The 15206-nt window shown below is 38.8% G+C and overlaps 1 protein-coding gene across 8 annotated transcripts in view; it reads left to right on the forward strand.

Moving 5' to 3' along the window:
- The window catches only part of USP45 (ubiquitin specific peptidase 45), a 104407-nt gene that overhangs the window by 67110 nt on the left and 22091 nt on the right, over window positions 1-15206 (forward strand). For 6 of the 8 annotated variants that reach the window (XM_039532918.1, XM_039532917.1, XM_039532919.1 and 3 more), the window contains 3 exons: window positions 6492-6579; window positions 10976-11057; window positions 12078-12169. In XM_039532918.1, coding sequence (XP_039388852.1) covers window positions 6492-6579; window positions 10976-11057; window positions 12078-12169 — 262 coding nt within the window. Of the gene's footprint in view, window positions 1-2079; window positions 2135-6491; window positions 6580-10975; window positions 11058-12077; window positions 12170-15206 lie in introns of those variants that run through there. The other 2 variants (XM_039532921.1, XR_005597155.1) reach the window with 2 other exon arrangements.

Genomic DNA, 15206 nt, shown 5'->3' on the forward strand with positions numbered 1-15206 from the left:
GAGTTTTGTGTCTTGTATTGGTCAGTCATAGGGTCAGCCCTTTAAAAAAATATAAAAATAAAGCAAAGATGGTTGCCAGTTTGAAGAATTTTGGGTAACAGGCTAAAGGGCACTAAAAAGAAATTTGTGTGGGCTTAGGTATCAGGATGCATTGCAGAAAGTTTCTCCATAGATGGAGTGACCAGGCAAACTGAGGGCTTTAGAGACTGATTCTAGGCAAAGAGATGAGGTACAATGAGCCATGCAGAATAGGTCCAATGAAATCCTGGAATTAACTGATGACTTTTCTTTTTTCTCCTTATATTTAACTACTTTAGTTTCTGCCTGATTTTCTCATTGTGTTTTTGTTTTATAGTTTGTTTGTTTTTGGGTGGGAGATAATTCTAAAGAGATGCCGGTTGGAGCTTTCCTTGGGGAAAGGGTCCTGGAACTGAACTCCTGCTCCTTCTACACACTGTTCTCAGATCATGGTTACAATGCTCACAGAGGTAAATGTTTGCAGTAGAACAGTTGTTTGTGTGTGGCAGAGTAACTCTCTGTGTAGCCATGAGCATGCAGGAGGAGAGAAGGAAAATACACAGCTGCAATTTTTTTCTGAAAAACAATTAGACAATCTCTACGCTTCGGACATATTCTACAGTTATAGTTTTAATGCCAGAGGGTGTAATAAGTGGTTAAAAGAATTAGCATGAGGAAGGATGGCAGAGCCATTTAAGAATATGCTATTCAGGCATATACAGATTTTCCTTCTGGCAGTGGTCTTGAAGAAAGCTCATGGCAACTTTAGACTTGTACATAATTTGTTCTATCCGGAAGGCAATCAGTTAATGATTATATAGACCCTTTGCTGTGCTCCGTATTATATGCTGCTTTTGATCAAGTGATACAGATAATTAGGACTTGCAATAACTCAACTCATGGCAGAAACTGACCTAGAATCCGCATTTTGCCTGTTGCTTAAACACACAAATTCTCTTTTCTATATTTGGAAGACAATATTTTTCTTGATCAGAGTATACCTAGAGCTTGTGCAGTTTCATGTTTGTTGTTTTTAAATTCAATACATTCTGGAATGGGTGTTGAAGCAGAGGACTGGCAAAATATTCCTCCAATAGTTAGATGACTCTTTTTTTGTTGTTGTTTTTGTTTGAGAACTCATCAAATACTAGTTACTAGTGGAATTGGGAAAGATTTCCAAAATGATTTGCAAGTTATGATAGCAGATAAAAATCTGTGGTGAATAACTTTTTGGGTGTTAAACTATATCTTCAAGAATTGTCTATTACTGCTGAGGTTTCTTTGTAGTCTCTTGCTACCAGGTAACAGCAAAGAAAGTTACCAAGTATTCATACAATGCTTCGTGTACCTTGGGCCATGTAGTGGGTAAAAATTTCTGAGGAGACTGGGTCTACTGTGCTAAGCATAGCATTAGCTAAGCTTAATAGGACTGACACCAATGCTTTTCTGGGTATAGAAGTGTCTGACTCTTGGAATTCTGTGTCCCCGTCATTGTCCCCCTTCTTCTCCCCCTCCCCCCCCCCCGATTTCTTGATGATATGATCAGAATTAGAAAAGGTGCCATTTATTTTAAGACCCTTTTTGATACAGCCTAGGTGATTTAGTCAGATGAGCCGAACATGCTGCAGAATACAGTAAGATCAAAATTGCCTTTGTTATGAATGAATAATTTTTATGTGATCCTCCTTGGGTTTTGATGACATGTATAGATAACTTATTGCTATATTCAGTAAAGATGGAATGTGTAACGTTTGGTATTTAGCCATGCTGTGAGATCATAATATATTTTATATAACTTAGGATGGAGTTACTTGAATTACTACTGTGATAGACCCAGGCCAGTTGGGCACAGGAGAGGAGTCGAAGGGAGATATACTGGCCACTGGATAAGCAGTTTTCTGTTCCCTGAGTGACCAGAGCAGGGGCTGCTCCAGGCTAATGAGAACACCTGACTCCAATTAACCTCGTAAGAGTCAGGTGAGGCTGTTAAGCACCTGACTCTAATTAAGGCCCCTCTGATGCTACAAAAGGGCTCACTCCAGTCAGGCCAAAGGGAGCCAGAGGAGAGGAAGTGCGTGCGAGGAACTGGGAGCAAGAAGCGTGCAAGAAGCTGAGAGTGAGTAGGCATATTGCTGAAGGACTGAGAACTACAAGTGTTATCAGGCATCAGGAGAAGGTCCGGTGGTGAGGACAAAGAAGGTGTTGGGAGGAGGCCATGGGGAAGTAGCCCAGGGAGTTGTAGCTGTCACGCAACTGTACCAGGAGGCACTCTAGACAGCTGCATTCCACAGGGCCCTGGGTTGGAACCCGGAGTAGAGGGTGGGCCCAGGTTCCCCCCAGACCTCCCAACTCCTGATCAAACACAGGAGGAATTGACCTGGACTGTGGCTTCTACCAGAGGGGAAGGTCTCTGGGCTGTTTCCCGACCCACAGGGTGAATCTGTGAGGCAAGCAAATCCGCCAATAAGTGCAGGACCCACCACGGTAGAAGAGTAACTTTGTCACACTACAGTGAGACATGAGCTGGCTCCTTCAGCTGTGATTTTTCAGAACTACAGTTGGGCATCCAAATCCCCATGGCCACTTTGAAAAATGTCAGCAGTCACGTACACCAACTTATTACCCTGCTGTTCCAGACCTAGCTTTATGGATTGGATTGGCTAGGTCAAAAAGATGCTTAAAATATTTTGTTGTCAGTCTGAGGCGTTTTAGGTATTCTAGAAATAAAAGTATCCTTTTGGGTTGGAGTAATCTAGCATTAATATTTTTCAGAAGTGGAATGAGGTATTATAGTTTGCTAAATTTAAGAACAAAGTCAGACGTGGGTGTGTGTGAGTTGAGAATTCATGGTGCTGCACATGTCCTTTTAAAACTGTATACAAAGAGAATGTAAGAACGGCCATGCTGGGTTAGACCAGTGGTCCAGTTTCCTGTCTTTCAGCAGTGGCCAATGCCAGGTGCTTCAGAGGGAATGAGCAGAACAGGTAATCATCAAGTGATCCATCCCCTGTCTCCCATTCCCAGCTTCTGGCAAACCAAAGCTAGGGACACTTCAGAGCATGGTTTTGCATCCCTGTCCATCCTGGCTAATAGCCATTGATGGGCTTATCCTTCATGAACTTATCTAGTTCTTTTTTGAACACTGTTATAGTCTTGGGTTCCACAGATTGACTGCAGGCTGGGTGAAGATATACTTCCTTTTTTTTTTTTTTTTAACCTGCTGCCTATTAAAGAGATGACAAGAGTTAATTATTGTATGATTATTAGGGCTATCAAGTGATTAAAAACATTAAGCATGATTAATTGCGCAATTAAAAAAATATTCGCGATTAATCACACTGTTAATAGAACACCATTTAAAAATATTTTTGGATGTTTTCTACATTTTCAAATATATTAATTTCAATGTGTACAGTGCTTACTTCATATTTATTTTTTATTACAAATATTTGCACAATAAAAAACAAAATATAGTATTTTTCAGTTCACCTAATACAAATACTGTAGTGCAATATTTTTATCATGAAAGTTGAACTTACAAATGTAGAATTATGTACAAAAAAACCCTGCATTGAAAAATAAAACAATGTAAAACTTTAGAGCCTACAAGTCCACTCAGTCCTACTTTTTGTTTAGCCAATTGCTCAGACAAACAAGTTTGTTTACATTTGCAGGAGATACTGCTGCCTGCTTATTTACAATGTAACCTGGGACCCCACCACCTATCCATATCCCTGCCCCCTGACAGGCCCCCCCGGGACTCCCATGCTTATCCAACCCCACCCCCCATCCCCTGACTGCCCCCAGAACCTCTGCCCCATCCAACCGCTCCCTGTCCCCTGACTGTCCCCCGGGGCCCCCCGCCCCTTATCCAACCCCCACGGCCCGCTTACCATGCCGCTCAGAGCAGCATGTCCGGCCTCTGTGCTGCCCGGCCGGAGCCAGACACGCTGCTCGGTGGGAGCGCACAACCCCGCTGCCCTGAGTGCTGCCGGCGTGGCTGCAGGGGAGGGGAACTGTTTCTTTTGTTTGTCGTTTTTACAGTGCAAATATTTGTGATCAAAAGAAATATTAAATGAGCACTATACACTTTGTATTCTATGTTGTAATTGAAATCAATATATTTGAAAATGTAGAAAAACATCCAAAAATATTTTTAAAATTTCAGTTGGTATTCTATTGTTTAACAGCGCGATTAAAACTGTGATTTATGCGATTAATGTTTTTAATTACAATTTTTTAAAATTTAATTTCATGAGTTAACTGCAATTAACCGCCATTATTCATTATATAACATTGAATAACTGATTATATAACCAAAAATTATTTGGCTCATATTAGTGATTAAGAAAATTACCTGGTTTTCCAGAATGGGAATGTTTATTTAAGAACATCCATCTCTATTAGTAACAGCATCATTTAAAGAAATTTAGCATAAATGACTAACCTAATTGCCTTCTATGATGAGATAACGGGCTCTGTGGATGAGGGGAAAGCAGTGGATGTGCTATTTCTGGACTTTAGCAAAGCTTTTGATACAGTCTCCCACAGTATTCTTGCCAGCAAGTTAAAGAAGTATGGGCTGGATGAATGGACGGTAAGGTGGATAGAAAACTGGCTAGACGGTCGGGCTCAGCGGGTAGTGATCAATGGTTCCATGTCTAGTTGGCAGCCGGTAACAAGTGGAGTGCCCCAAGGGTCGGTGCTGGGGCCGGTTTTATTCAATATCTTCATTAACGATCTGGAGGATGGTGTGGACTGCACCCTTAGCAAGTTTGCAGATGACACTAAACTGGGAGGAGTGGTTGATACGCTGGAGGGTAGGGATAGGATACAGAGGGACCTAGACAAATTAGAGGATTGGGCCAAAAGAAATATGATGAGGTTCAAAAAGGACAAGTGCAGAGTCCTGCACTTAGGACGGAAGAATCCCATGCACTGCTACAGACTAGGGACCGAATGGCTGGGCAGCAGTTCTGCAGAAAAGGACCTAGGGGTTACGGTGGACGAAAAGCTGAATATGAGTCAACAGTGTGCCCTTGTTGCCAAGAAGGCTAATGGCATTTTGGGTTGTATAAGTAGGGGCATTTCCAGCAGATCGAGGGATGTGATCATTCCCCTCTATTCAGCACTGGTGAGGCCTCATTTGGAGTACTGTGTCCAGTTTTGGGCCCCACACTACAAGAAGGATGTGGACAAATTGGAGAGAGTCCAGCGGAGGGCAACAAAAATGATTAGGGGGCTGGAGCACATGACTTATGAGGAGAGGCTGAGGGAACTGGGATTGTTTAGTCTGCAGAAGAGAAGAATGAGGGGGGATTTGATAGCTGCTTTCAACTACCTGAAAGGGGGTTCCAAAGAGGATGGATCTAGACTGTTCTCAGTGGTAGAAGATGACAGAACAAGGAGTAATGGTCTCACGTTGCAGAGGGGGAGGTTTAGGTTGGACATTAGGAAAAACTTTTTCACTAGTAGGGTGGTGAAGAACTGGAATGGGTTACCTAGGGAGGTAGTGGAATCTCCTTCCTTAGAGGTTTTTAAGGTCAGGCTTGACAAAGCCCTGGCTGGGATGATTTAGTTGGGTTTTGTCCTGCTTTGAGCAGGGGGTTGGACTAGATGACCTCCTGAGGTCCCTTCCAACCCTGAGATTCTATGATTCTATGATAAATAGAAGATTACTGGGGTAATTACTGGGGTAATTTTTGATTAGTAACTTACTGAATGTAACCATATGAATATTAGTTTGTACTGGGGTAGGAGTTCCCAAACTTGGTTCATGGCTTGTTCAGGGTAAGCCCCCGGCGGGCTGTGAGACAATTTGTTTATCTGAGCATCCACGGGTACAGCCGCTCGCAGCTCCCAGTGGCCGCGGTTTGCCGTTCCCGGCCAATGGGAGCTGCGGGAAATGCAGGCGGCCGTACCTGCGGACGCTCAGGTAAACAAAGGATCTTGCAGCCCACCGGGGGCTTACCCTGAACAAGCTGTGAACCAAGTTTGGGAACTGCTACCCCAGTACAAACTAAAATTCATATGGTTACATTCAGTAAGTTACTAATCAAAAGGTTGGTTGAGCAAGTAGGCTTGAAGCTGTCATAGGTAGATTATTGAAATATAAATGAGGGGGATGAGCTCTTATCTTACTGTTACTTTCTAAGTAACTGTACTTGTGTAATTTCTGACCTGGAGTCGGTTACCATTTGGTCCAAGACTCAAGATGTTCCTTCAGTCTCTAAATACATTTTTTTCCAAATATTGTACATATTATAACACTGAGTCTTGTATTCTATATGTCAGCCTGAGGTTTTTGTCTTTTTGATGATGATGATTTAATATTATAATTATTATTATTTTGGAAGGGTAGAGGGAGGGGCACGGTAGGGGGAGGGGGCAGAGTGTTTTGAAAATACTTCCCCAGAGATCCTAAGTGGAAGCCATCGGAGTCATTTTGAACTTCTTTCTCGCTTCTTTTATAGGGCCCCTCGGTTTAAAGGATTTCAACAGCAGGATAGCCAAGAGCTTCTCCACTATTTGTTGGATGCAATGAGAATAGAAGAAACAAAGGTAAAATCTTTGTATATTTTCAGTGAACTAGCTTGAATTGACTGTAGATCAGATGTCAACTTTTCGCACACATTGTTTTCTCTGTTTAAAATCTACATAATGAAATGACTACTAAGGCTTGTTTCTACTATTTTTCAAAAAAGCAACTTGATTACTACATTTTCATTTTGGTAGTTTAAATTTGTTGATCTGGATACAGATTTAAGTTGATGGGGATATCATAAATGGTGGTGGTTATAATTTTACAGTGACTTTGGAAGCACCATTTTAGGAGACTGATTCATCCATAGTTTTTAAAAATATATACTTTTTAAGTGGTAGGGTAAAAGTCATGTCCCTAGCTCATTTGGTAAAATCTACTTCAGGATAAAACTTCATATACTGCCCCACATCCAGGGAGCAATTAGTTTATGTTATAAAACTTCACTGAAACCAATTTGATTGGAAAAAAATTAAAGCAAAAATATTATCCAAGTTTCTAATGTATTTTAGCAATGTTCTAAGTGAAAAAAAATTGCTTGTTTTACAAATGAAATTGTACTTCCCATTACTTAACAAATCTAGATCCAGTACTAAAATAAATAAATAAATAAAATATAAATATATACACACACCTCTACCCTGATATAACATGAATTCGGATATAACGCGGTAAAGCAGTGCTCAGGGGGGCTGCGTACTCCGGCGGATCAAAGCAAGTTCGATATAACGCAGTTTCACCTATAACGCGGTAAGATTTTTTGGCTCCCGAGGACAGCGTTATATCGGGGTAGAGGGGGTGTGTGTGTGTACGTACATATATATACACATAAAGAAAGCTTTTTATATAAAAAAAGATATCTATACAGATTTAGTATTTACTTTCTTCATTTCTGCCCCTCACTTCCCTGTTTCCAGAAGTGCAGTCTTGAACCATAATACATCTGATCTGATTTGTTTGACATCTCAGGTTCATCAATGTTTTGCCTCTTTCTGACTCAGAGGAAAAGGTCTTTCTTCAGGTGTAATAGAAAATAGCCTTTTCCCAAAGGAGGCACTTTACTATAGTAGTGATCATTCAATATAGCCCTTCTTCCATCCCAAGCAAAGTTTACTTATCTAGTATCTGTAATGTACCTATACTGAATTATCATGGACATGAGATCTGAAGCCACTCCTGTACCCGGCACACTCTGGCACAAGAGAGCCATTGAGCCATTGCCACATAACAGCTCTATGTTGCAGTATTTTTATGTATTTTGGACTTCATGGAACTATTTTTTTGACAAATGGCACATCTGGTCATCAGTCAGTCCATATTTTCATTGACTGAATAAAGTCTATAGACATTACTATTATAGCTTATAAGGTACAACAAGATTATGCAGGGACAGTATGCTATAAATAAGCTGCAAAAGTGATTAGCATGAATTGTGGAAATGCATTGCTAATGTGCAACTCAAACCCAGTTTAATATCAACATGCTCCTTGTTGCAAACCTGAAAACTTAGTTCATGTAAACAATAGGCTGCATCATAAAAATAGTGAACTATGGAGAAGCTTTTCTCAGTCCTGACATTGTAATGTCATAAAATAACCCACTGAGCAAAACTATAAGGACAGCTGTTTTTTATTTCTTTTACTTTAAGGGGGGAAAAAAAGAGTTTTCAGAATGTTGTTGTGATGGCATTACTGTGCTGTTCCTATTGACTTTAATGGGGTAGAGAGGTTTAAATCCTATTTACAGTACAACCTATAAGAATATAGGTTTGACAGTAAAAGCAAGGGAATGCTTACTTAAACTAATATTCTGACACTCCCCCCCATAATGAACAGATTTAACAAAAATGACAGCATAAACTCCAGTGCCATCAGTGAACATGGCAGCATCATTAGGTCTTAGTGTATATTTTTTATTTGTCCTATTAATGGTGGCTGCTGTTATCACCATAATAGAACATGTTGAGGAATATTTTCTTCATACATTAGGTTGTACAGTATTTCTGCCATCTCTGTCATTGGGTAAGTGAAGGTTGGTCCCACCTTTTACAGCAATTAAACCCCTGTTTTGCAATAATGGTACATTAGTATTAACAGGGACTTTATCACCTCAGGCTGTGCAGTAAGGGACATTACTAGTAAAAGCTCTCTTTTTTTTTCTCCCCCTTTCTTTTTTGGGTCTATAAATGGTATGACAAACTGAGACTGTCAGATCTGTGGATCTATTCAATCTTGTGAGCAATGACAGTTGTGCCAGTCAGATACAAGCAGTAGCAGCATTGTCTGTCATGGGAACTGCACAGCTGTTAATCGTGCTATTGTTATGAAGTGTCACTACCATGTGTTTTTTGATTGAAGAAAGCCTACAGCAATATGTCTGCCACCAGAATCCTTTAGAAATGATTATAGCCACTAACCTTCCTCTTTCATGCTGCTTTTAAATGTTTGCTTTTGAGTGTAAAGTTTCGGTAACAGCCCTGATAAAATAGCAACTAACCACTTCAGTGTACCTGTGATAAACCTTCTGTTTAGTTGAGCAGTCTAATTGGCACTTCTCTTACAAATTCTGATTAATTTTTTCAATCAAAGCTATTTGGTCCTTTAAAATATATATACTATATTCAAATAGGTGAGTGCAATCTCAAAATGCTTTTAGAGCGCTACATAAATTGCCGTTTCACTATGCTTTTAATTTGTTTTTATATCGTATAAAACAGTTCTACAGCGCCTTGAGGTTTTGTCTCCAATTTCTGGGCTTTCTGAAACAATACCGCATTATTTGGAATCCTGTTTTTATTTTTTTCTGCATCCTTCTGAAAATACATTAATCTATAAAAGTGGACCTTTAAAATAAAAGTCTGTCAATACCACAATCCAAATTACCCACTGTCTGCTGTTTCCAGCAATGTGTGCTGGAGATTGTTTCACACCAGGGTTTGAAGTAGCTGAACCTTGCTGCTAATTGATTAATGTCTGCTGCCATTGTTAGTAGCACCCTGACCATTCAAAGACTGTGTCTTTCTTTGACCTAAATAAATGGTTCAGCGCACTAATCCCAACAAAAGGGGTTGCTTATGGCCCTAAACCCATTTATGGTATTCAACTTGGTGAATTACGTATTGATTAGACCTTTTAGTATATTGTTGGCTTTAAGATGAACAAAGCGGAGCTTGGGGCATCCGGACTTAATTCACAAGCCAGGTCACATACTCATAAGGTAGAAGTATGACTAGTCTGTGGATGAACTGGAAATCGAACCTCGAAAGCTATCCTTCATCATAGCATTTCCCAGTACATATGGTTTGAGTGGGACATGACATGACATGACCACTTATAACCATCTCAAATTTTAATATATTTTTATACTTTAGAATTATGTTGTAAAAGTGATGATTATTTGTTAGTAGGTCTGCTGTGGACTACATACAAAACTTTTGTAGCATCACAGCTTGTTTCTGGAATGGTACTGTACTTTGTTCTGTTTGTGACTTCCATGTGCCATTTAACAAATATAGTCATACTGTAGAACTTAGCTACTTTTCACTAATGAAATGGAAACCCATTACACATTACTGAAGACTGTGAATTAAGTACAGTACTTTTAAAAAGAGAGGAAAATAAAAACAGGGACATATGGATAATGCATCCAGAAATGTACTCTGGTCCTGTATTTGAGAGTATTGTTTAGTTTAATTATTTATGCTATTCCACAGCATAATGGGGAAAAGTTAGTTATATATTCTGTAGAAATATTGAAGCCTTAATAATATGAGACCTCACTATGGTAACTGCTGTTAATTTTTTGCTGAGAAGTGGGCAAAACTTCTTGTTTTTATGTGCAAGCTGTAGGTACAGGTAATATAATTCTGTTGGATGCTATTTAGATGCAGTTAGCCTCCTCCAAATATATATTTTCAGGGTTCTACATTCTCTTCAGTACATTCAGATAATCCTTATATGGATTAATGGGAGTTTTCTGTACACACATTGATGTATGACTAGATTGGTTATTATAATTGTTTTTAAAAGGTTGTATTGACTAGCAAATAAAATTTAAACCTAGTACTCTCTAAATAGAGTAATTGAAGCATGGTTAAAGATATTTAGCAAATTTTACACATTTTATATTCCAGTCAATCACTGCACTACAGAGCAATTTATCCATTATCACATTATTTTCTTTCCTAGCAATGTTCACTTCATAATCCACAATTTCTTGATAAATTCACTACCTACCTAAAATTTGCCCTTTTTGTGAGGGGAAAAATGCTTGACATAGTTAAAGCTAGAGTTATATAAACGTGTGTAGTTTTCTGGAAATAACCAATAATTGTTGTTTCTAACAGTCTGTCAGTGTTTTTAGAGTGCCTATCACACACTGAAAATACTTACGAAATATTTGTGTTTATAATTACAGCGTATACAAGCTGGTATCTTAAAAGCATTCAACAATCCAACAACTAAAACTGCAGATGAGGAAACTAAAAGAAAAGTTAAAGGTATGTTGTTCTTTAATACAATATTGTCTTGTTATTTATAGTGATTTATTTTTAAGTTCTTCTTAGCAAATGAATCACTATTTAAAAAAAATAAATGTACAAGTTTTAAAACATAATTTTCAAAATTGACTGCCCTAAAGTATTGTAGATGGTTTTATAAGGCTTTTATTACATGTTATTCTGGTGCCATCTAGTGCACATGTAAAGTATCGAAGTGTTATGTACTAATCTATTTCCAGTATCTACAATAAAGGCTTTTTTTTGTTAATCACTGTCATATAGGCATGTAAAACTTAGTTTTACTTTTACTTAAATATTCTGCTGCATCTTCAGATCTTTCATTAAGGCCACAACTGTTGCATCACTCATAAAGAGACCACCTTAATAACAACACAAAAATAAGATAATAAATTATTTGAATCAGGGCAGTATTTTCTAAACCTCAGCCTTTTATTTACATAATACTTTAACTTTCTGTGTATAGCAAGCAATTAGCTTCATTAAAATTTCCAATGGTATTGTAATTGTTCTGAAAAATTAAGTTAATCCTTGCCAAATCTGTTGTAATTTGATCTTGGTAATGTATTACAAATCTGTTGAACAGGTTTCGGTTTTGAGTTGTACAGTTTTTTAGAAGCTATTTGTCATTTAGAAAATCAAGCAGCAGGTCTCCTGCCTAAATGCCTGCTACAGTGCAATAGAATATTATATCAATAGGACTTATGGCTTGCATTGTGTATTAAAATAAAAAACCTTTCTTAAAAGGAGATGCAGCATTATTCTGTTACTGAAGGAGGAGGGGGAGGGAGAAACTGAATTCTGTATTACTAAGCATTGACAAATATTAAAGTAAATGATATATTTTATTGAATTAATTTCTTTAGTGGTAGGAAATATTTTGAACATATTCCTACATTGTACTATGTGTGTTCAGAATAAACCATAGAAAGAATTACATTGTACTTTTACAGTGGAATTGGATCTGTTTTTTCACATTAAAAAAAGGTAATGTTTTTTCAGCATATGGAAGAGAGGGTGTGAAGATGAACTTCATAGATAGGATCTTTGTTGGTGAATTGACTAGCACTGTCATGTGTGAGGAATGTGAAAATGTAGGTATTTTGGAATTCAGCTCGATGTGGAATAGAAATGTATTGTCAATTTTATACTATTTATTTGTAAAAAGATTTTATTGAAGGCTGCTTATTAAAAAGGACTAGTTTGTCCTTAAAATATTATCCTTTCCACTCATGCAAAGGAGTCATGTGACTCGGAAAAGATTTAAAAGATTTGTTTGTGTCTAGCTAATCTTGGGCTGGAGGTTCCAAATTCTACAATAGTTTGGGAAATACTGATCATGTATTTAATGTAGCATTTCCGAGATTTTTGAAAACTGAGCCCCTCTTCGGGAAAATGAAACCAGTCCACCCTCCCCGCCTCCCACAACTCTGTCATGTGTTGTTAAATTCCTCCCCATCTTAATGTATCCATTTTTCTTGCCCCCATGGGTAGTCTTTTGGGACATGGACCACACTTTGGGAAATGTTATTTGATTAATGGGAGTGGGGAAAATATATGTAATCAGATTATGGAATTGATAGTGATCTAAATGGTCTCTTCTTTAAATACTTTTAGTAGTTAACTTGATATTTTTATTAAACAATATATAACTTTAATAACTTAGTATCGATCAACATTTTATCAAAAATAAGTAATTTCCATAATGGTTAGAATTTCCTTTAGAGTCAAAACGATGAAAATTTTATTATGATAAATTTTCATGAATGATTGAATGTTGCATTTATATTTGGTTTACAATATTATATTTCATATTATAGACATATAATAAACCCTTTCAGTCTGAATAATTAATCACAGTTCTGCAGTGCCTGGTAATCTTCCCCTTGTGTATAGTGCAGAATATAATTTTAATATGTCACTGGTATCAATGAAGAACTTCATCTGCATACAACTTAGGAAGGTTAGAAGTTATATGTACCATATTACTGTTGCTTAGTCTGCACAGGAATCAGGAATTTGCTGGCTACAACCACATTAAAACAAGGTTCCAGCTCAGTTTCCTTTATCAGCGTTGGTAGGGATTTTTTTGGTCTAGCACTGGTTCTTTGCAAAATCCCTCTCCACAGAAGCCTTGCTGAAATCCTGCTGACCCCCCCAAAAAACCACATAAACAAACACCACTTAAATTTAAACATGGAGTGCTAGGACAGTTCTAATCCTAATTGATTATTTTTCTAGCATCCAATGATATATTGGGTGCAACACAAAACAAGTAAAAATGTTTTCCTGGCTAAATTTAACATAACACCCACAAGTGAGGGTCATAAACATACAAGGGGAAAGGAATGGCAAGGATGACAGTAATAAGAGAACATGGTTAGTCACTGGGTTGTATATACGTCTTGGTATTTTTTTTGTTTGTTTACCTTCCACTAACTTCTCAAAAGCAAGGTGGCAAAAAATTTTTTAGAAGGGATTTGAATGTGATGAGAAAGGGAGCTTAGTAAACAGGTTTTGGCAGGATATTTCAGGCATAAGGTCAGCGTGGAAGAGGGCATGGAGAGAAAATGTGAGAGAGAATGTAGATAAAGGTGGGTGACATAATATCTTTTATTGGATCAACTTCTATTGGTGAGAGAGACAAGCTTTTGAACTACGAAGAGCCTGAATAAGAGCTCTGTGTAGCTTGAAGGCATGTCTCTCTCACCAACAGACGTTGGTCCAGTAAAAGATATTACCTAAGCTACCTTGTCTCTCTAATATCCTGGGACTGATACAGCTACAACTACACTGCATATGTAGATAAAGTCCAACTCTCTCTAATTCTAGCATATGTTTTTATTATGGTTTTCAGGAAGCAAAACATAATTTTGGAATAAAATGAGGGTATTTTTAAACACCCTGTAAACTTTTTCCATAGATTGGCTTTAATTTAACTACTAGTACCACTCTAAGTGTAGATGTATGACCCAAGAAATTCATATAATAGCTTTTTAGCTTTAGCGAATGAACCAGTTTCATTATTTAACCCATTTTGGGGTACATCACTTCAGATATGACTAGGCAGAATCCTTTCATTTTACCCACTTGTTGAGTAAATGACAATTATATCAACAATTGCATTCATGAACAGTGCAAAAGCTCAAACATTTCTGCATAGGGTCAGAAGATTCCAAGTTTCCCTTCAGAGAGTTTACTCTGCAGTTTTCCATTGGGTTTGCACCTTCTGCCTGCAGAAGAACTTGGTAATCCAACCACAAACACCACATGTCCTCCAACATCTGCATAGATCTGAGATCCTCCAGCTATCACGTGATTCCTGTGGCTCACTTCCTGTTCCCTTGTGCCATGTTGCTGTTCAAGCCATGCTGCCAGTGACTCCCCATCCAGCATCTGTCTCTGGGACTTCCCTTTCAAAGGGTTTCCCTGTCTTTTCAGTTTGCTCTGGGTTCTGGGATGGGGACAATATGCATCTCCCCCGCTTACCTCCTGCCCTCTCATGTTTGCTACACCCTTAGGCCATGGCTACACTTGCAAATTTGCAGCGCTGCAGCAGGGTGTGAAAACACACCCTCTCCAGCGCTGCAAATTGCAGCGCTGCAAAGCGCCAGTGTGGTCAAAGCCCCAGCGCTGGGAGCGCGGCTCCTAGCGCTGTACGTTATTCCCCACAGGGAGGTGGAGTACGGACAGCGCTGGGAGAGCTCTCTCCCAGCGCTGGTGCTTTGACTACACTTAGCGCTTCAAAGCGCTGCCACGGCAGTGCTTTGAAGTGCAAGTGTAGCCATAGCCTCAGAGAGTCTGTGCAGGTAAAGGAATACTTAGCCACAACTGACATGGACGATAGGTCCATCAATGGCTGTTAGCCAGGATGGTCAAGGATGCAACCCCATGCTCTGGGTATCCCTAAGCCTGTAGGACTGGATGACGAGATGGATCACTTGATAATTGCCCTGTTCTGTTCATTCCCCCTGGAGCATCTGGCACCAGCCACTGTCAGAAGATAGTGGCTTGGGTTGGATGGACCATTGGGCCGTTCTTATGACGCAGTAGGGCCATTCTTATGACACTCTTTGAGTGGGAAGGGAAGGTCTCTTCTGTGTATGGATCACGAGATATATTTGACCTTGT

Source organism: Mauremys reevesii, linkage group 3, assembly GCF_016161935.1.
Source record: "Mauremys reevesii isolate NIE-2019 linkage group 3, ASM1616193v1, whole genome shotgun sequence".
Classification (NCBI taxonomy): Eukaryota; Metazoa; Chordata; order Testudines; family Geoemydidae; genus Mauremys; species Mauremys reevesii.